The sequence below is a fragment of the Nipponia nippon genome, unplaced genomic scaffold (genome assembly GCF_047370975.1).
Source record: "Nipponia nippon isolate SJK-2023a ecotype South Korea unplaced genomic scaffold, ASM4737097v1 scaffold_12, whole genome shotgun sequence".
NCBI classification, from domain to species: Eukaryota; Metazoa; Chordata; class Aves; order Pelecaniformes; family Threskiornithidae; genus Nipponia; species Nipponia nippon.
In genome coordinates this window covers 22274568-22295534 of record NW_028262313.1, presented here as the reverse complement: position 1 = coordinate 22295534, position 20967 = coordinate 22274568, and the positions used below count along the sequence as shown (strand labels likewise).

Here is a 20967-nt window from a genome sequence, read left to right as displayed (position 1 = left end):
CTCATTCCTTTGTGCTAAAATTCACGTGAGTTTTGAACATCAGGAGATTCCTTTCCACCATGGGATCTCAGTAGTCTTGCAGCTCTCACGGTCATGCTTTCAGACCCGAGGCATTTTATTCCCTGATTCATTTGTCTCTAATGTGTAAAGACTTGGTCTTACTGAAGGTACAGTGGTTATGCCGTTCTTCAACCCCACTGTCTCGGGAATCAGAAGGGTGGAGGAGACGCATCGGCAGGTGCCGGCAGCGTGGCCGACGGCATGGCGCGGCTGCCCTGCCTGCCTCGCTGCCCTCTGCCGCGACGACTTCTGTTAAACCAGAAGCAAGCATGGCGCGGGCTTTGGACACGTTCAGCTCTCAGCCTGCTTCATCTAATTATGAAACCGCCCCGTAATCACGAGCTCAGAGGCAAGGCAAATTAGGATACTGTGTGTGCTCATAGTCATGGCGCGTATGACAAGTAATTTTAATACATCCATTGTTTCATGGCAGAATATCACAAAGCATGTTTTCATGTTATGTACCTGGCTTTTAAAGTATCCGTTGGGCTTGTTTTATATAACGTTTGGGATGAGTGGATTACCCACCTATAGAAGACGTTTGTGCTTGGTTAATTTTATAGTTTATCCTGGGTAGTTCTGTGGTTTGTCCTGGGTAAAAATTGATTTATGTGTCAAATTCAGTATTGATTGCGATGAAACATTTAGTGCTTATTAATTTGGGAACGTGAGGGTGTAACTCTTTTGGTCGGTTCAGGATTTGCATTGGGTCTATCTGTTCATCTTTATTTCAGTAAAACCTTTGGCTTAGCTACAGCTTCCTACCTAGTCCCCGACAGTAAAGGGGATGACTGCAAGCACCAACGTAAACACAGACTTTTATTAACCACAAAATACAGATCAGAAGAAATTTTCAATCTGTTGCAGTCAGACAGGCAGACTGTCAGCAGCAAGTTTGTCTTTTAGTTCTTTCTTCCAGTTTTGGTTCTTTAAAAGAAGATGTAATTTGGAAAAGCAGTCAAAACTAAGACTACTACTAAAAGGAAGCCAGAAAAAGCACAAAAGAAAAATAAGTAGTTTCATCAGCTGATCAGTTGCCAACACTGTCTTTTATTTGCCTTTTCCTCCACAGTTCTCGCATGGCGTGCGCTGCTGTACCCGTCTCAAACACGTGATGACTGCCGTTGCAGCAACGATTCTCTGTCTTCAAAAATGTGAAGTTACGGTAGCGCACACGAGAAGAGAAAAGCAAGTTTGAAGAGCGGCAGGAGTCATGTGCGTGGGCGAAGTGTTGCTGTTCAGGCCTTGCACGAAGCCCTGCATGGAGTCCTGTCCCCAAAACGGGGATACGCCTTTATTGTAAGGTCGCGCGGCGGCAAAAAATACAAATGCCGTACTGGGATGTGTAAATAATAGAAACTGCAAAACAAGAACAACTTCCAGGGAGCTACAGGCAGGATTCATCTATCCAAAAGCAGATGCTTACGTTGGAGTCGGTTGTCTGGACTCCCTCTGTAGCCGGCAGAGAAGAGCAGGCGCCTCCGGGGCCTGGTGCGCGCCATTCTAGGACAGATGTGCAACCTGGCATTATAAACCAGAAAATATATTTCCTCACCTAACACAGGAGAGATTATTAACAGGTTTGGTGATTTCTCAGCATAGAAATAAGTGGAAATGTCTGCTGCCCTTATCGGATTAACTCCATCGGCGACCTTAACAGAGATGATGAAAGCAAGGGAGGCGGCAAGGGCAGAAAACACAACTGCGATGGGAAATGTCCAGTGTCTCGATGCAGAGCCCGCAGGTGTTGTGTCTGAGCGCGAATGGTTAGACACCATTAACGACTTTTTATGGAGCAGTTGGTCAGGGAAGCCAAGAAAGGAGAAGCAACTCTTGATTTGGTTGAGGGCGGAGAACAGGACCTAACTAATCAGTCTTGGCATCAGTGACCATTACGTACTTGAGAGTCGCCACTCTGATCAGAGCAGCAAAAGCCAAAGAAATCCCCTATTGTTCTTCATTTTGGAAAGGGGAACTCTGTAACAGTGAGAAGGCTTCTTGAAAAAAGCTGAAAGGGGTAGCTAAAAGAATAAAAGGGTTTTATGCAGCATGGAGGCTACTGAAACGTATCACAGTGGAAGCTCTGACCAAATGCGTATCACCTGTCAAGAAGCATGTAGGAGGATCAAGCATGGCTAAAAAAATGGCTAAAAAATCAAACACGGCTAAAAAGCGGGACATGGGAGGCCATCAGAAACAAGAAGGCATCCTTCAAAAGGTTGGATTTGTGTTTTAATGAGTGAAATGTAAACAGGGTTGTGTAAAAAACAGTTTGACGCACAACTACCAAGAAGACTTAAAAAGCATAGCAAGTCATTTTTCAGTCTCATCAGGAGCAGGAAGCCTGAAAGACATTTTCTAGAACGAATCAGCTATTGAGCTATAAAAGGAATCTGTAGAAAGGACAACATTGGAGCAGAAAACCCAAATGAGTTTTTTTGCATCTGCGTTTATTGTGGAGGAGGCTGGGGAGGTTCCCAGACGGGAACTCACAAGCTCGCCCGAGGATCTGACTCGCGCTGAAGCGTCGGTATGGGCTAGAATAAATCGACAAAGCGAATAATACCCAACTAACCATTGCCAGATGGTCCTCGCCGCGCCCGCAGCAGTGTGTCAGCCTGCCTTTAAAACTGCTTCCACACCGAGCCTTAGGAGAGGGCCGATGCCACCAGGTTTTAAAATCCATTCCTGGGGAGACCTCAGCACCTGAGGGGGCTGTGACCAAGAAAGCGCAGTGAAGTTTTACAAAGCCACGCTACCTTTAGCGCTTTTTTTAAACAAGTCTTTCCGACAGCCACTTGAAGATGCTCAGAACTCAAGGAGAGGGACGGGGGAGAGCGAGCCTGTGAGCGGACCCTTTGACCAAAACTGTCTTGGTCCTAGGAAACCCCAAGCCCTCTTCAACTGTGGAAGTACCGATTATCTCCAAGTATATAAAAACTTCTCTTCGAAGAAGAGAATGGCAGGCATCATGTACTGATGTGCAGCTCCACTTCCCCCTCTTCCAGCTTGCCCTGAGCTCACAGCAAGCAGGAGCTGCGGGTTTCTCGCTGGACGGGCTCAGGGAAGGCAGGATTTAGTGCTCAGAGCGCAAAAATGCGCTCTGTGCAGTCCGGGTCCTGAGTCAGCGGGAGCCGGGGACCAGGCAAGGGTGTTGGCAGACTTCTGGGTTGTATCTTCTGCCTTTCAGGGCAGCAGCCCTCTGAGAATGCCCAGTCGAACAAACTGGCCTAAAACGGCATTAAAAGAGGGACTATTCCTGTTATTCTGGCTGAAATCCTGGTATTTGTGGTATTCCCTTCCGTGTACTTCCCTCAGGTACTTCAGGGTAACGAAGTGCACTTCAGGAGCACGCACAGGGCTTGTCAGAGCCAGGGCTGGCTGGTGGCTCGGAGCCAGTGGGATGGACGGCCACCCGGAGCACAAGGAAAAGGAGGGATGAAACCCGGAGCAGGGAGTTGTGCGTGGCCAGCCCCTTTCTGCACAGAAGTCAGCAGAGGGAGGGGAAGGTGTCAGGGGCAGGGAGCGGTGACGATCCCCACGCCGGCGGCTGTAGCCGGGTCCTGTGACGCTGCCGTCAGTAACTGTGTTGCAGCCTGGCCGGCCGTGCAAGGAGCTGGCGCAGGATCTGGGCTCTGGCTGCTGGTGCCCAGCGCTGGCCGAGCCGGGTGGCCCTGGCAAGAGCGTAGCCTCTGCTGCGGTCGTCCCTGACAGTGCAAGCTGGAGCAGAAACGCAGGACCTCCGGCCCTTGGACTAGTTGGCAGCTCTGGCTTCAATTTAGTTATTTTTTTTTTTATGCAAAAATATTTGAAAGGGCTGTTTGGCCTTTGTCTTGGCACACCTGCCCAGGCCAGTTCTGGCTATGTCTGCCTTGGCAGGTAGCGGCTGGGTGCAATAGGAGCGAACCTATAAAGCGACACAGCCGGTGCAGATGACCGACGCGACGTTTTGCAGCTGCTGCGGTGCAGTGTGTGTGTATCTGGAGTCCTCCTCCAGCTTGGTTCCATCCAAATGCCATCAAACGAGCCTGCCGCAAGGCTGCTCCACGCCGGCAGCAGGGCACGGCCGGGTACCTGCTGCTGGGAGATGCTCTTTGAAAGCGCGCTGCTGATCCCAACCAAAGCACAAAGGCGGATGCACCCCAGGTTACTTCAGGAAGCTTTGGCTTTATAAATGCTAAACTCTGGGAATAATATCGCGTTATTGAAAACATTAAAATCACCCATTCCCCCTTTATTTGCAAGCCGAGAATCGAACTGAAGGTCTGCATCCCCGGCAGGCAGGACGCTCCTCCAGCATGAGCCCTGCTCCTTCGCCCCAGGCACAATCCAGGCTCCCCAAAGGGGTCGGGCAGAGGCTGGGGGGGGACAGGGGGACCTGTCGGGTGCTGCCGGAACCCCCGGCCCCTGCCAGCCGCGGCCCCGGGCCCAGCGCAGGGTGCCCGGCCCCAGCCAGCCGCGGCCCCGGGCCCAGCGCAGGGTGCCCGGCCCCTGCCAGCCGCGGCCCCGGGCCCAGCGCAGGGTGCCCGGCCCCAGCCAGCCGCGGCCCCGGGCCCAGCCCGGCCCTTCGCCCTCCTCCGCCCAGCACCGAGGGCCCGGGCCGCGGCGGCGCCGTGCGCCAGCAGGGGGCGCGCTCGGGCAGGCGGCGGCGGGGCGGGCGGGGAGGCCGCCGCTGCCCGGGAGGCGGCGGGGCCCGGCCCCGGAGCTCGGCCGCCGCAGAGCCGCGCCGGGGAAGGGGTTTTCAGCCGTGCCGCGGCCCTCCTCTTCCTTTCATAGTCCTAGTGACGGTTCCGAGGGATGCATTTGGTAGGGCGAACACCCCGCACCATCGGGCGCCAGCGTTGAGGCAGGAGTAGGTGCTGGCCGCGTTGCGGTTTATGTCATACCTGCGGGTCGGGAGGGATTTAGCAGAACTCTGTTGGTTCCATCGTAGCGGTCACAGAGGCAAAAAGCAGTAACACCCAGTGCCATGTTCTTCGCAGTGTGGTTAACTTCCTCGTGCAACTAACCGCCACGTGTCTTGCACAATGCTATAGGACAACAAGGAAACGCGGCCTCGCTCTGTGTCCAAATGAGGAGGAGGAGGAGAAGCAGGTCTCCTGGACTTCCCCACCCTTCCCACAAGCGTGTTGCGGCAGGGGAGCGGCGTTTCCACCCACCATAAATCAGCAGTGCGCTGGCAGAGGCTGCGTGTAGCAGGACACGGCTCTTGCAGAGCGCGGGCGAAGTCAAGACGTGCTCGGAGGCACAGTTTGCCTTCTGGCTCCAATTACTGGCAAGCTTGGTAGGCTGGGGTTGGAAATGAAGAATAGATTTCTTATTTCCTATTGAGAGCGCTGAGCTGACATTTCTCACCGATCACACGTTCCTTCATTTCGGGAGTTCAGGCAGATCCAGACCATCTTCTCTAGCAGCGGCGCAGGCACAATCCGAGAAGGAAACCTGGCACGTTCTCGCGTTACGTGCCAAATATTTGCAGTCGAATTCTGGATGTATTTCCCTCCGTGGTTACGAAGAAGCTGTGGAGCATTTGGAGCGCATGTGCTTCCCAACCTTTTGTACAAGAGGGATTTTGCAGTTCATTACTGTAATATCTTTCATTGTGAGATTCTACTGCATTTCTTTTTTTGAACTAGCTTAATTTGCCAGTGCTCAGAAGCCCCCATCCTTGTCTGCAGTTTAAGAAAAAAGCGAGCAGATCTTTGCCTTTACTGGCAACGTTTTTATCCGAAATCCCTGGGTGACTCCGGGGTGGGCAAACCACCGGGCTCCCCCCGGGGAGCGCTTATGCTCCTGCTGCCACGGAGGTCAGTGCCAGTGCTGCCACTTACTCAGCATTGCTGCTCCCTAATATATAACACAATATAAACCAAAATTCAACCCTTCCCTTTTCCTTCTAGCGAAAGAGACGGTCATAAAAGATGCAGCCTGACAGGACGGCCCTGTACAAACACAGGCTACAGCAAGGGCGCAAAGGAATCGAGGAGACAACAATCGGCGAATATTCGACACGTACCGTTTTGTTGGCTGCACGGGAACGGGAGCTTTTCCTCTTAGAGGCATAGTGTCAGTTTGTTCATTTTGTTTGAGGTTGTGGTCTACCTTGAGAAGGATAATTAAACACCTCACAACTGTGTAATAGTGAAAACAAAAATAATACCACGGATTTTACGTGAGCAGCCTGGGAATAGAAAACATTGCGCTTTTCTGCCAATGAAGTCGGAAATTTATTATTATGAGTCGAGAAAACCTAGTCGTTTCAATAATCCCCAATTCATATATTGCTCTTCACTTAATAAATCTTCTTTCATGAAGATAAAATGCACTTCCAAAGTGCACTTTTGAGAGCAATGATTACACCAGGTTTTTTTAGTAGGCAGAAAGACAAGGTGCAGCTCGCTCCAGAAGAATTTCAGCTCCGAGGAGCTGCGGCGCGTTCGGAGGAGGAGAGGAGCCGGCCGGCGAGCAGGCGGCCCGCCAGCAGAATGACGAGCGAGCCCAAAGGTCCAATAAGCCTATCTACCCCCTTCTCCACCTCCGTTTTTTTCATTCTCTCTGATAAGCTGCGGTTTCTACCCCTGGCCTTCCTTGCCGTGAATCGGATTACGGACTGGCAGGACTGGCACGTCGCCTGGCGCCGCGGAGGAAACGGGAATTAGCAGTGCGTTTCGCAAGCAGCCACGAAGGGGGCTGCGCAAACACATCTGAAGAATTTTAATCTCCTGGATTTAACTCCGTTTGTTAAGAGAATTTTTATTGTGTGCCATCATCCTAAATACATTTGTATTTATTGCATTTCCAAAACACACATAAATCTCATGACAGTCTCAAAGATTCAGATAAGCATCATAAATGATATCAAAATTAGGCATGTCATCTTCAAAACAGTTCTCTTTCCCCTTACTATTGGCAAATTAATGAAACAAATATTGGTGACTTAATTCAATAGACTTTTTAATTCAACAGGCTTTTTTAAAAATCACGTGTGTGGTTTGAAAAACACCCAATAATTCGAAAGAGGAAGGCTTATTTTGTTTGGAAAAGGCATTTCAGAAATACCTCCCCCCTTTTTGCCAACAGCAGAACAAACGTCTTTCTTTCATCTTAGCTTGTAGGTGGTAAAATTTCAGCTTGCTATGGTTATCGCCATGAGTATTTTCCATTTTATGTGAAGTTATTATCAGAATGTATAATAAAATATATGTAAGGTAATACTTGGGAGTACCAGAGGCAAGTGGAAGACAGGTGCTGAATATAAATTTCCCTAAATAACGTGTCACCGTGACTATAACAATTAAGAATTCTTCGAGGTCTCATCCGGCGGCCCTAATTAATACAGATGATGAAGTAGCGCGCGGTGCGATGGCGGCGCACGATGGCTGGCAGGGCTTTTGCACGGCCCCGGTGCCCTGCCTTAACCGAGGAGAGCGCCAGGTCCCCGGCCATGGCACAGCCAAGGGCGGCCGAGGGAAGGGACGCCGAGGGGCCAGCTCGGGCGCAGGCAGGCCCACGGCAGCAGCGTCGATATGTGCTTCTGTGATGCTTTATTTGCGTGGAAGATACTCTATAATAATTGCACGAAGGCGAAGAACTCTACTGGATGCCCAGTCTGTCGTCTGGCACGGGCTGACACATCGCTTGGGCAGTAACTTTCACGCTGGAATAAATTTTAAAAGGAAATTCTTAATTCTACATATCATTGCCCGGTAACGTCTACCCATCCCAAACTGCTGTCAGCCCTCCGAGCGCCGGGCCCAGGCGATGGGAGCCGGCGGGCGGGAGGCCGCGGGCCGGCTCCGGCCTCGCTGGGGCAGGGGGAGCCGCCCGCCGCCCTCACACCGCGGGCAAGGCGAGGAGGCGGCACCCCCGGCCCAGCGAGGGAGACGCCGTGTTTCCAGGGCCGAGGGGAGCTGCCGAAGGGTGGGGAGCGGGGACGGCGGAGCCCGGGGACGGGTCGGGAGGGGAGGCAGCCGCTGCTGCAGCGGTCCGGCCGCCCCGGGCCCCGCCGCGGCCTCCCCGCAGGGATGGAGGGGCCGCCCCGCCGCTCCTCACCCCCTGCCCTGAGGCGGCGGCCCCGCCTGGGCCCGGGCCCCCGCCTCGCCTCAGCGGGGCTTCCCGCCGCCATGGCGCGGGCGCCCCCGCCTCCGCACGTCTCGCGTGGTTCGTCGGGAACTCGCCTCGCCCCTTTCTTTCTTCTTCTTCTTTTTCTTTTTTTTTTTTTTTTTTTTTTTTTTTTTTTTTTAACCATTTTCCCCCTCTTCCGGGCTGGGCGGCGGTGACGGCTGGGCCGGCGGCCCAGTGAGCGCGGCGAGGCGGGGCGAGGCCTCCCGCCGCCTCCCTCCCGCCCTCCCGCCGCTGCCTCCTCAGCCTCAGCCCCAGCCCGCGCCGCGCCGCGCCTCGCCGTGCCGCCCGCACACACACACGCACACACACCCCCCTCGCACCCGCCCGGCTCCGCGTCCCGCCGCCGCCTCCTCGTCTCCCAGCATGGTCATCAAGGTCTACATCGCCTCCTCCTCCGGCTCCACGGCGGTAAGGGGCCACCCGGGAAAGTTGTACCGGGCGGGAGGGCGGCGGCGCGGGGCTGGGGGGCGCGGGGGGCCGGGCCGGCTGCGGGCTCCCCCCGGCTCCCCTCGCCCGGGAGCGGCGCCCTGCGGCCGGGCAGCCTGAGGGGAGGCTGGGGCGGGCGGGCCGAGAGGAGCATCCAGCGCTTGCGGGGAGACGTGGGCGCTGCAGCCGGCCGTCCAGAATTAAATGTCATTTCCTTGGTGGTTCCGCGGCTTCTCCCGAGTTGTGTGTGCCGCTCCCGCCGCCGCGCCGGGTTCGGGGGGTCCGAGCGGCTGGCACCCCTCCTCCTGCGCTGGGAAGGCAAAGCCAGCAGCGTTCGTTCCGTTTTGTTTTTTTGTTTTTTTTTTTTTTTTTTCCCCTGTTGTTCATGAAGTTTATTTCTAAATTGTGCCACCCATCGTGTCAGTATTCGGTTTGGATGAGTTTATTCCGCTTACACGGTATCATTAATGGTGGTGGGCATGTGTGGCTGCTGGCCGAGTCGCTGCAGTTTCTTGCCTTCTGGGAATACCAGGTTTCGCTTCGTGTGGCCCCAGTGCGTTGTAGGCACAGCTCGGTCAGAAGACTGTATTTTTCAAAAGGGAAATAAACAAAAAACAAAAATACTGGGGGTTTGTGCCTAGGTTCAGCTGTAGCGCAGAGCGGCAGCGTCCTCAAGATCGTCGGATTTCTGTTTGATCTGTGTAAAGATGCTCTGAGTCTAAAATCCAGGGGATTTTCTCACACTTGGTATGAATGTGCTGGAGAACTACAAAATGTCAGAGACGGAGAAAGGCCAGCTATTGCAGTTAATGATCAGTGACTTTTACCGCAAGTCGATAAAGAGACTGAGCCGTGGCTCTGCCATGACCTTTCATGCCACTGTTAGGCTGTGTACTTCAGGTGCAGTTCCCAAACTTTCAGAGGACAGTGATGTACAGAAGATAAAAAAAACCCTCACTGAATTCTCCGTCTCCAGTTGAGTGCATTCACTGATCTACGATCTTCAGCAGATAAAACACCACGTTGGTAAGCTTTGCCGCTGATGGCTGTGATGCTGTAACCCCTCGTTTAGCTCTAATGACAGAGGCTGAGCCCCGCGGTGACGGAGCGCAGATGGCACAGGAGTGTGTGCCTTGGGTGTCCCTGCTGCCGCTCTCTTCCCGTGTCGTTTTCGTTAATCTTGATGTCAATGCTGACATCGACGTGCTGGTGCTGATTGTAAAGAGCAGATGATTATCTGATGCTGATCTGGAGAGTGTCTTGAGATCCTGAGTAGTTCATTCGTAAGGGGGGTCCGAAGGGATTTCTGCCGGGTTTATACAAAGTGATCATCTGGAAGGAAAGAAGCGGTCATTAGCAAATTGAAACAGTAATTCTTTCTTTCTAATACAGCTGTTAATAGGTTTCGAGTTGACCAATTCAGTTGCTATAGATTTCCATCAGTGACCTCTTAACGGCAGTTATTGATTTCGGTCTGTGTGGTGATACTAAGCTCCAGGGGTGCAACCGCTGATCTCAATCCTCACTATGTTTTCCTGTTTTTAAATTAGGTTTTTAATTATTAGCTTAGTGTTTTCCGCGATGCTGTCTCGTCCTTGTGTGGATTGTACCCGTTACAAGGCTCGATTCTGACTTACTGCTGCCTTTTAGCCTCCTTTGTGCATCCCTGGCTGTGGAATTTGAATATAGCGTTGGCGTAGTCTGTTCTTGTGGAATTTGAGCGTAACATGCACATAATTGCCAGTTTTATGACGTGTGTGTGTGTACATATATATATACACTCACGCCTGTGTCTAAAGCTAGTGCAGCTCAAGTAATCTTGTGGTAATGAGCAGGGCTTGCACATTCTCAGTTTACTGAGTACGCCAAGGGTGTTTCTGTTGGCCGGGATCAGCCGAGTACCTCACCGGGTGGCTGTTTTCTTTCTAGTATAAGAATTTTAATCGATGTTTCAACCTAAAGTAAGACAGAGAGGCACCTATCCGGAGGGAAATGTGCTCGATGGAATGAGTCGTTTTCGTCGGTCTTCAGCCATCGGTGAGACAGGCTTTGCTTGGAAGACCAGAGGAGCCTTTCTGGGTGCTGAATTTGAAATCACCCACTCCAGGAATGGAAAATCCACATCAGAGGAGGTTGCTGCAGAGAGATGGAGCAGAGTCAAAGCTGTTCCCAGCAAAGTCACTGAACTGGCTAACATCAGCCCTGTAAGGGCTCTCACTCCTGCTAAGTCGGCTTTGTAGTGTCAGTGATGCCTGGCACTGTGTTCTTTTGTGTTTTAAAAGGCTAATTTGCTTGAGTAGAAGCAAAACAGAAATACGTATAAAATCTCCTCCTTCCTAGAAAACAGCTGCCCCGTTTCTGTAAGTTGGTGAAGCTTTTGTGAGACCCCGGCAAGCATCGTCTCCCACTGAAGGGAAAAGGGTTTGAGATTGCTTCACACCTCACAGCCTGGGGGTGTACGTCTTGGAGGGTGCCCAAATTTTGTGGTCGTTTATTGGCAAAGTCATGCTTTGTTATGCAGTATAATTTGCCACATCATAGTGTATAAAATGTTTCCCTAAGGCACTGTTCTCCATAAAGTTACTCTTCAGTAGTGTGTATCTGTGAGGAAAAAATATCGTATGAAGCTGGTGTCTAAGCACGGGCATTTTACAACTATGTTTCAAGGGATTTCTGGTGCAGTTCACTTAATTCCCGTGTACGTGTGTCATTCAGAGCCTGGGCATGGGCGTTACAGCGGAAAGTGTGTCTGCCGAGCTGCTCCTTGACGGGTTTTGCGGCACGAGGACTTAGTGCTCGGTGTTATCTTCGGTGCGTTTCACTGGTTGCAAAGTCCTGTATTTGTACTCGGTCATGGGGTTTGCTTTATGCTCTGTACGGTAAAGGTAAAGGTGACTTTGGTTTGGGGAGGTTCATTGCCATGGTGCTCATAAGCAGAGATAACTGAATATACTGGAAGTTCATAATTGAGGCCTCAGCTAAAATGTGATGATTGCAGCCTTGGTCTGGCCTCCTATTTTAATTTAACCCCAGAAGTCATAATGTAGTAGTTACAGCACCAGTTTCCTGCTGTATTTGGAAGTCTCGTACGGAAAATCAGCCTTTCTCTTTAATCTTTCTCAGTGTGAGTGTTGTACTGGTGAGTCGTGGGCTGGGGCAAGGACGCACGGGGGATTGTAATTATGAAGACGAGCTGTAGACACCAAACGTGGGAATATGCATGGGTAGCTTCTGTCCAGGAGTCTTTCTGCGTGACATACGGTTGAAGTGAACAGTGTTATTTAGTATGAGACAGTGTTGGAGGCTACGACTGTAAAATGACAGACGCAAATGCCGCATTCAGAAGCACCCAAGCGTTGACTCGAGCAGGGACCGTGCAGGCTGTGAGAGTGATTTGACTGTAGACTTCTATTCAAATCCTTCAAGAGACGAAAGGAGGAGAGGCCTAAGAGTAATTAGACTCTTGCTCCTGGAAGAAAAAGGATACAAGGAGGGAAGAAGCTGAATTGCACGAGTCCAGTCGGTGATTTTCTCCGTTAGCCTTTAGGTATTTTGTTGGGTTTTGGGTAAGAGATTGCCCCAGCTTTCCTGCAGCACCAGAAGCACTTGTGTGCGTCTTCCTGACGGCAGTTGGATTACCAGTTTTATTGATCTCGTGTTGAAAGGAGCCAGCTGTTTAAATTCTTCTCAGTCTTACGAGTGTGCATTTGTTGCCAACAACTGCACCGGTCTTGACTACGGACTTTGCCCAAGAGAATGGTGTTTGTTCATCTGACGTCCCCTTGCAAGCTCCAGGAGTATGGATGAAACCCGGAGGCCGTGGCTGTGGAAGTGAAGTGCCAGCGCTGGAGATGGCGGGCTGAGCTCTCCCGCGTGCCGCTGCCAGCGCTGCGGGCCATGGAAACTGCTGCATCGAATCCCTGGTGTCCAGACCGCTCCTCCGAGCCAGGAACTTCGTGTCTGTGGTCTACAGCCCATGCTTCCACCTCTCTGAGCTCTCCCCCCTCACTTGTTTTGATGGCTGCGTGGGTGGTTTTCCTTCCTCGCCTCCTACTGCGACTGCAGACATGGCAAAAAGAAGAGATGATCTCCAGAATCAGTGTCAGAGTCCCATGTTACACATCAGACTCGCCGCTGTTTAGGGATGGTTTTAGAGAGGAAAGGAAATTTTAGTTTATTTTTTCATTCACAAAGTTAGGGATGTGGGGGGTGTCATGTTTTTCTTGTATTGTTTTCTTGCTTGGGAAAGGATCTAAGTCTTCTCCCCACCTACCAGGAAACGAAGACGAAAGCAGCCTGTGGTCTGGAGAGCAAACATTTGCTTGCAATTACTCTTTTCTTTTCCCCCACGTAACCCAGTAAGGCACAGGAGCGCTTTCTGGTGCTGCTGGGGATGTATAGCCAGTGGCAAGCGCTTTCTAGAGCATTATGGACTGCAGCTGAGGGAGAGCAGCTTTGGAGAAGAGCGACTGGAAACGAGCAGAGCTGTGCGTAGCCACCCTGTTCAACAACTCGGGGCTTTGGGAAGGCTGGTGAAGCTGCTTCATCCTTCTGAGGCAATCCCAGTGAAGTAATACATAGAGAGATGGAGACCGGACCAAAAAAAAAGTCTATATTTTCTATTTAAATCCCTCTAGGGCCTTTTCCTTCTGCTTATCGCAATAAATGCAAATATTGCCATCCTAAGATAGGATGAGTAAAGCCTGCGTGCTTTCTGTTTCTGTGTTGCTTGGCCGCTTCGAGGTTTCTGAGCGGCTGGCGCTTTGCTGCCTGAACACCCCAGCGGTGCAGGGCCGTAGCCGGAGGTGGCTCTGTGCTGAGCCTTGCGGAGGGCAAATGCAGCTGCAGCAGGGTGGTTCTTTGCACCCAGCGTTTTTATCGGTGCGTATAATAAGCGTGCTTCGTTCTGCAGCCGCGTTCAAGGTTGCAAATGTGTTGTCGCAGCCCGGATGCCTGTGGTCACGTTTGCCATCCCCGAAGCCCTGAGCCGTGGCAGCAGACGGTCTGGGGCTGCTAGTGGACTTCCGTGGGCCCCAATGGTGCTGCGTACAGCACGGTTAATACGAGAAGAAAATAACAATATGAATCTTTTATAAATACTCTTGTAACATGGTGCAAGTTTAGGTAAAACCACGTATTACGGGGAAAATAAGCTGCATCTGTAGTTTTAAAAACAATCTCACAAGCGTACATAGGTGTTTTTGTGATACTTGGCTCATGCAGTTTTTATATTGTGGGTGAGAACTGACTTGTTGGTAGGTTTGGTATTGATTTTTAAACCCGTCTCTTGTGTAAACATAATATGCACGAAATAGGTTTTTGGATACCCAGTGTTAACCAAACTTAATCTCTCTCAATAAAATGGTATGAATTGTTCTGAATTAGAGCTCTCGGGGTGGAAGACAAAATATGTAACGCGAATCTAGCGAGGCAGTTAGCTAGGATGCGTTCCATCTGCCTCGTGGGTTGTTTTTTTTAAAGTCATTGTTCCAAACTCTAGATAAGTCAAATATTTTTCTTAAAATATTACATTCAAATTTTTAATAGGGCCAGAGATTAAATCGGCTGCGGTTGTTGCAATAGTTTTAATATCTCAAAATAAAAAACATTCTACTGTGCTTAAATAAAAACAGTTTTCTGACAGCACGAGAAAGATGGGAGATTATACTCCGCAGTTAAGGCTGGGAAGGGCTTTTTGCTGAGAATATCTGTAGATGGTATATGCAGGTATGACTGTTTATTTTGAGACGGTGCCTCAGGATTATGTCTTTCTCGTGCACTGCTTGGGGAGAAAAGGCTGAGTTTGGGAAGAAGCTGAATGCCGTCAGCTTGCCCTGGCTTTGCTTGAACCATCAACCTCAGCGCTTGTCGAGATACAGTCCATACAGTGTCGTGTCAGTGCTAAGCGCTTGTGCTTTTTTAATAAGTATTTGTAGAGTTGAGCAAGTAACTTTTCTTGTCCTGAGGCATGAAAGTTACACTCAGAAAATGCCTATAGAAGTCAGTGAATTGGCATGCCTGTAACGAGCGGAGGGTGCCAAAAACCAGAGTCTCTGCAAGGTTATTCCTATTCCTCCCAGAAGAGGAGGAATTGAGGAGGGAGGAGACAAATGGAAGTAAACAAACATTGATGGATTTCATCTGGTCAAGCTCAAAACAGAACTAAAATATTCCCCTATATGATAAAAAGAAGAGCTAAGGGTGCGTCATTGGCGTAGCCGGAGGTAGGTGAGCTCTGCCTTACGTAGCTGTTCTTCGTGCTCCCCAGCCCTTCAGCTGCTGCCCTGGGACCGCTGATCTGCGCTCCTGGCACTAATCAGCGATCTGGAGACCTGAACCAAATCCACAACTTACATCAATATTATGCTATTCAAGAACGTTTCTACTCAAACATGAAAATACAGTGTTAACAACATGTGTTTAACCCCAGCCATATTCAGGGGAGACCTTCAGTTTATGATTAAAGTACTTTTGTTGGTCAGATATTTAATCAAGCCTGAAAGAGTTTTAATTGTAACGCTTATCTATTATTACTTGTCCCAGAAAAAAGCCTCTATCCAGGAGCACGTCCTTTCCAGGACAGCGCCTCCAGCTGACTGTTGAGGCCTGTTTTCTGAAATTTGGAAGGTAGTAAAGTGAGACTGAGGTTTAAGCCACCAGAAGAAAATGTGAGGGGTTAACGTCAAACTGCGGACTGACTAAAGTTAATGCTCTCTGGCTCCAGCCGAAGTAGTCTTCGCGTCCTGACTTACAGCTTCTTCCTGTTGGGCTTAGTTTCCCCTGTGAGGAGGATGTGATGATTTGATTTCTTTAATTAGCTATCTGAAGTTTAGTTTTATTGGGGCTCTTTTTCCATATGTGAATACTGCCTCGCTTTAAATTCTAAAGGCGCTCGAGCGTAAAATTTTAACTATTACCTGTCAAGGGATCTATTGTTTGAACTGCTGCGGTGTCAGAGTGAAGAAAGGAGCCAAAGGCAGCAGTGGTTATAAAAAGGATCTCGAGGAAATCTGGAAGCTGCAAGCTATCTTCCTGTGCAGGGCAAATTGATGTTACTCTTTGTTAGACTCTTTCCCAGCAGACGCATGGACAGAGACAGAACGGGGGGCAGAATCACTAGGCTGTCGGAGAAGAAGGCCGTGCTTCACAGCTGAGTTACCTGGAGCAGCCACTGAGCATACGAATAAAGGTGATCCCTGAATATTGAATCCCTCGACTTCCAGAAAGTTTTGGATAAGATTTGGCCAGGTTAAAAATCTTTTTTTTTTTTTTTTTTTTTTAAAGAAACTAAGCTGCTGTGGGATAAGAGGAAAGGATTTTGTTTTTTTTTCCTTTTCAGCTTATATAATTGATTACACACCAGTTATATAAACCAGATAACAATCAAGACTTTGGAATATATAGGCAGCTTTTGCAATGTGCAGAAGATACATGGAGATCCTGCGGAGATCTGTGCTGTTCCCTAAGCAATCAGGAGAAAGAGTGAGGTGACGAGGCTGTTGGTGAAGTGAGGTTGCACAGTGCGAAAGCAGCCTCCTGTACCCGTCCCGGGTGGGAAAGCAGGACGAAGCAATTGTCGTCCTGTGCAAAAGTGGGGTTTAAACCAACCGGTACTGTTCAGCAGAGAGGTCTTGGAGCTGTACGAGGTAATTCTACAAAAATACCATGTTAGTGGTCATAAAAAGCAAACAAAATGTTGGGGTTTTTTAGGATGGGAGAGAGCAAGGGAAAAAACCAATACCACTGTATAAATCCATGGTGCATCTGTATCTATAACGGACTGGAACAGTTGTCTTTAAATGATACTAAAAAGTTAGAAAAGGTACTGGGTAAGGTGAGGTTAACACTGTACGAGGAATAACCAAATAAGGCAGAATTCTGCAGCTGAGAAAGAGCTGAAAAAGTATGAAAAGTGATAAAATCATGGCGGGCATGGGAGAACAAATAGGAAGTGATTATTCACAACTTTTCCTAATGCAACAACTGGGGGAGAGCAAGCGAGACTAGCAGGTGGCAGGTTCAGAATAAATGAAGTACTTTGTTTGACAACATGTAGTGTAATGGAGAAACTCACCGCCAGAGAACGTGGCGTACGGCAAAAATGGCATGGGCTCAGGAAGCAGCGAGACAAATTAAGGGGGAAAGTCTATTAAGGGCTATTAAACATAATTACTACACCTCTGACTCAAAACTGCGGATTATGGGAGTCTGGGAAAGGATGATGTGGAGTAGCCCTCTGCGCTCAATCTGTTGGCATGCTCTTTCCCGGGATCTGTGGCCGGTGGAGGCAGGATATTGGGGTAGACAAGTGTTGGATCTAACCCAATAAAGCTGTTCTTCTGTGCCGGGATGACATTGGCTCTGCTCCCAAATTGTGTTAACAGTTCACATTTGAAAATTAAAGAACATGTTGTCCAGGAAAAATGTTTGATGGAAAAGAGTAAAGAATAGATGTGTGTGTTTGGGATGTGTTGGTTTGTTTTTAATTTGGTAGTTATTACAAATGCCTGCAATTGTAAAAGTATTAGAAGGCTCTGGACATTTAGGTGTAACTAGAAATTTCCTCTGAAATGTAAACAGATTCTGTATCTGGTTTATATTCAGACATACCAGTGTGACTGAAATCTTACCTCTCTCTGCTTTGCAAACCCTGCGATACTGTGAGGGACTGTAAATACGAGAGGAACTTTTAACTATATTTGTCCCCTGTATCTTAGAAACCAGAGCGGGGCAGGGGGAGCAGAAGTTGATAATAATTCTTCTCTTGGTTTCCTTCCGAACAACTGCAGTTCAGTTCAGGAGCCAAGGACAAGGCCGTAAGAAATGTTGTATGAAGCTATTTGCTATGCAGTAGATGCTGGCAGGCTCAAAAGTTTCTGTTGAGAGATAAAATCTTTGAAATCTCAAGGTCTGGACATTGAGTAAGACTTTGCAGAGGGAAGACTCACCATTAGATCTTCTGTTTTACGTATAATGAAATGCACCGCGGGATCCCGATTGGGATCGGGGTGTTGGTAACGGGGGAGTCGGCGCGAAGCAAGCTCTGCCCGGTGGTGCACAGCCTCCCGGTGCAGGGTTTGCGTGGGGCGTTGTGCTCGGGTGCGGCTGGGGAAGGGTTTCTATTAATCAAAGCTGAAGCGTCACTCTGTTTTCCTGGGCTCTTGGGCGGACCGGGAGATGTGAATGAGAGCTTGCAGGACTGAACACGTCTGTTCTTAATGCGTCTCGTCACCGGTCACAATCTCAGCTTTTTTTTACGTACGAAACGTCAGCATTTGGTGGTACGGACAGCAAGTGATTCCAAAACCAACATCATTTTGCAGCATGAACAGCAGATGCTGGCATACATCATGTCTAGACCTAGGCAATAAGGTAGGTGTATCAGAAGCCCCTCCTGCCTTAGGCATAGGTCAAAATAAACTGGCAAAACCCATTGTAAACAGAAAACAGGCAGCCTCTGGGGAAAATAATAATAGTTTTCACATAAAACCGCATTTTTATGAGAGTAGTGGTTTCCAGGCAGGTTTAAACAACACATCTGTATTCACCTCATGGGATGAAGCTTTGGCTGTGCTAATATCACTGGGAGTTTTGCCATGGACTACAGCAGGACAAGATTTTACTCCTTTGGAAATACTTAATGCTGCTTATCCAAGATCATTCCTGTGCACGTGTTGCAAATGTAGTCGGCCAGAGCAGCAGCTGCAGAGCAACTGGCAGAATGGGAGAGGAGCAGAATAACTCCGTGAAGGAATTAAAAATATATCCCAAAACATACTCACTGGACATGGATAGAAATGAAGTTCAAGTGAAGATGATTTATGGATAATAGAAGTAGGATTTTTTTTCCCCTAGGCAGGAAATATAATATATGTGAGTAGAAATAAGAAGATAAAAAGGGGCAGGTTTGCAAACTTAGTGACCTGATAATCCTGATTAAGAACTGGAAATTCCTTTCCACCCTGTTATGCAGATAAGCAAGTCTCATGGTTCTGGTGGCCAAGTCCATGAAACCTTTGTACTTGAGCAATCTTTCTCTAAATTTCTCTTTCCCTTAATCACATTAAAACGTACCAGGAGGTAGCCGTGAAAGCCTCTGTTTCACCCGCAGAGGACTGAGGTTTGAGTTGTGCATGCTGTGAAAAGATCAAAGTAGGTCCATAAAGCTATCTTGGGGAATGTTCCTTCCAGGAATTTACACCTGTATAAGCTGAGGAGCAGCTGGACAGACAGCTATGTCTTCCGTATAACAGTTTGGGACCAAGATTAGCAGCTTGGAAGGCGTTAGGATAGCCATCACCTCGCACTGTCAGCCGTCGAGCATTGGGCTGAGACTGAAGAACATCAGGGGAATGAAGCTATTTTGGCTGCTCGCCCAGGCCTGGAGAACTCCATCCTACAGCAAATAAACAGCTGGGGGGACTTAATCTTTTAAAAAACTAAAACGCAGTGTGTATTTGTCTTAGTTCCTGATCATGGTATGCAGATGCTAGCTTGCACGGAGGCAGAAGGAAGCTTGTGGTTTAAAAAAAAAAAAAAAAAAAGCTGATACTATGGTGACAAGAATGATCTAAAAAACTTAGAAAAGACAGTGGGGGGGTTGCAAAGTGGTCTCCAGGTCGTGGCTCTGTCGGTGGCCGTGGCTGGTGGCTTGGTCCGGGGTGGAAGGCGCACTGTGGGCTGCAGTGGGTGAGAATAGCTTGTTGCTGGGAAGGATCTTACTGTGTTGCAAAATGCTCGATTTTTTTTTATTCCTGTGAAGAGTGACTTCAGGACGTCTCCTGAGAGGTCCTCTTGAGAGCAAACCCCCAGGCGCTGGCCTCCCTGGCTATTGCAAGCAGAAGTTGGCCAACTCCTGTATTGCTTCAGCTACCGAAAGAAGTAGAAACTGCAGTGTGGCCAGTTCTTGTGAGCTTTGTTTATCTTCCCCTCTCCCCCACTTAAAGACACAGTTTCTGAACTTACAATATTTTGTCCAAGTCTGCACTAAAATTAAGAGGGGATCTGGGGCCCCCAGGATGCTATGCACTTGAAATGTTCCCCAGGCAAATTCACGGGTCAGAAAGCTGGTGCCGATACAGATTATTGTCTGCTAAACCTTCCGTCCCTGGGATGCTTTGGCGTGGCTGTACCGACCTGTGGTTCTATCTCAGTGTGGCCTGACTCCTTGGAAAGAGGAGGAAAACTTGTATTTAATCCATAGCTTTTCTTTTAATCCCCTCTTCCTTTGTATTATGATATTTAGGTATTTTAGTTCAGGGAAAAAAGCTTTCTTCTCTTGAAAAATTTATTTGGTTTAGTTTTAGAATAGCAGTCATCAAAAAGACTCTTTTGCTAAATAATGTCTGTGTTACACGAGTTCTTCAACGATAGAAAGTAGTACAGAACAGAAGCACCTGGATTTAGCGTAGGATCCCTGAGGTCCTATTACATTTCTTCTTAAAGTAGTTTTTTATTTAAAGATAATAAATGCCTGGCAGTATAAAGGCAGTGAAACAGCAATTAATGCTGTAAAATTTTAGTCTTGTCAGTTAATTTAGTCTCTCTGTGTGCTAAACCATAGAGGAAATAAACTGTCTCTTTTATTGCAAACCACAGGAGCCTCGTGCAATACTTGTCTGTGCATTTAACGGAGTTCAGCTCTCGTCAGAGAAACAAAACAAAAAATGGTTTTCCTCTCTAGTCTCTCTGCCATGCAGGGCTCCTCATCGCCAGCATAAATCCACGGATTCTGAAAAATAATTACATTAGCAGCCATTTCAATAAACACCCCAAACTGTAGCCCTCTGCTGTCTGCGGAGCGTGTTGATCTAAGGCTGTCTTCTCAGGCTGCTTCCCCAGTAAATATTAGCCAAATGCTGTCGATACTGGAGTTTCGGGGTGGAACGAGGTTGGACCTGTGCTGTTTTAACTGACACAACGTAACAGGCAGCAGTTTTCACAGGGTGTAGTTGCTGCCAACAGTGCGTGGACTACTAAGACCTGTCTTGAAGCCCTCTATGAAAATGAAGATAAAGGAGGAATAATAATTCTGGCTTTCAGAGAGAGACTGGCTGAAAAAAACAGACTCAGAACCTGACAACGGTGGCGAGGTCCAGACTTTCAGGACTAAAGCCCTTTTTTAAGCTGCTAGAGCAAGTACTCAGGTTTTCTGTGGCACCCTCAGTGCCTTTCCTCCTGTTTTTCTCAGCCACGTTGAGAACTTTTGAATATCTAGGAGTATGTCATGTTCTAGAGAGTTTTCTGCATCTCATGTGATACTGAACCTGATTATCTTGTTGGAGACTAGTCTTCTGTGTGTTAAATTGCATTACAGTCAGCGCATAAAGCCTGTCTGTGAGGCTGGGCTGTGGTGTA

General features: G+C 48.8%; 1 protein-coding gene and 1 long non-coding RNA gene across 2 annotated transcripts in view; one reads left to right on the top strand and one right to left on the bottom strand.

Annotated features, from left to right (window-relative positions):
- Positions 1-6793: 6793 nt before the first annotated feature.
- LOC148056751 (uncharacterized) lies at positions 6794-8271 on the bottom strand. The gene is made up of 2 exons (XR_015702749.1): positions 8113-8271; positions 6794-7717 (listed from the first exon to the last, which is right to left on the bottom strand). It is a non-coding gene; the product is annotated as an uncharacterized LOC148056751 (long non-coding RNA).
- Positions 8272-8406: 135 nt separating this feature from the next.
- SH3BGRL (SH3 domain binding glutamate rich protein like) overlaps positions 8407-20967 on the top strand; it is a 36985-nt gene continuing 24424 nt past the window's right edge. The window contains exon 1 of the mRNA XM_087749163.1: positions 8407-8592. Within this exon, the coding sequence (XP_087605289.1) occupies positions 8548-8592 (45 nt within the window). The 5' untranslated portion in view covers positions 8407-8547. The remainder of the gene's footprint in view (positions 8593-20967) is intronic.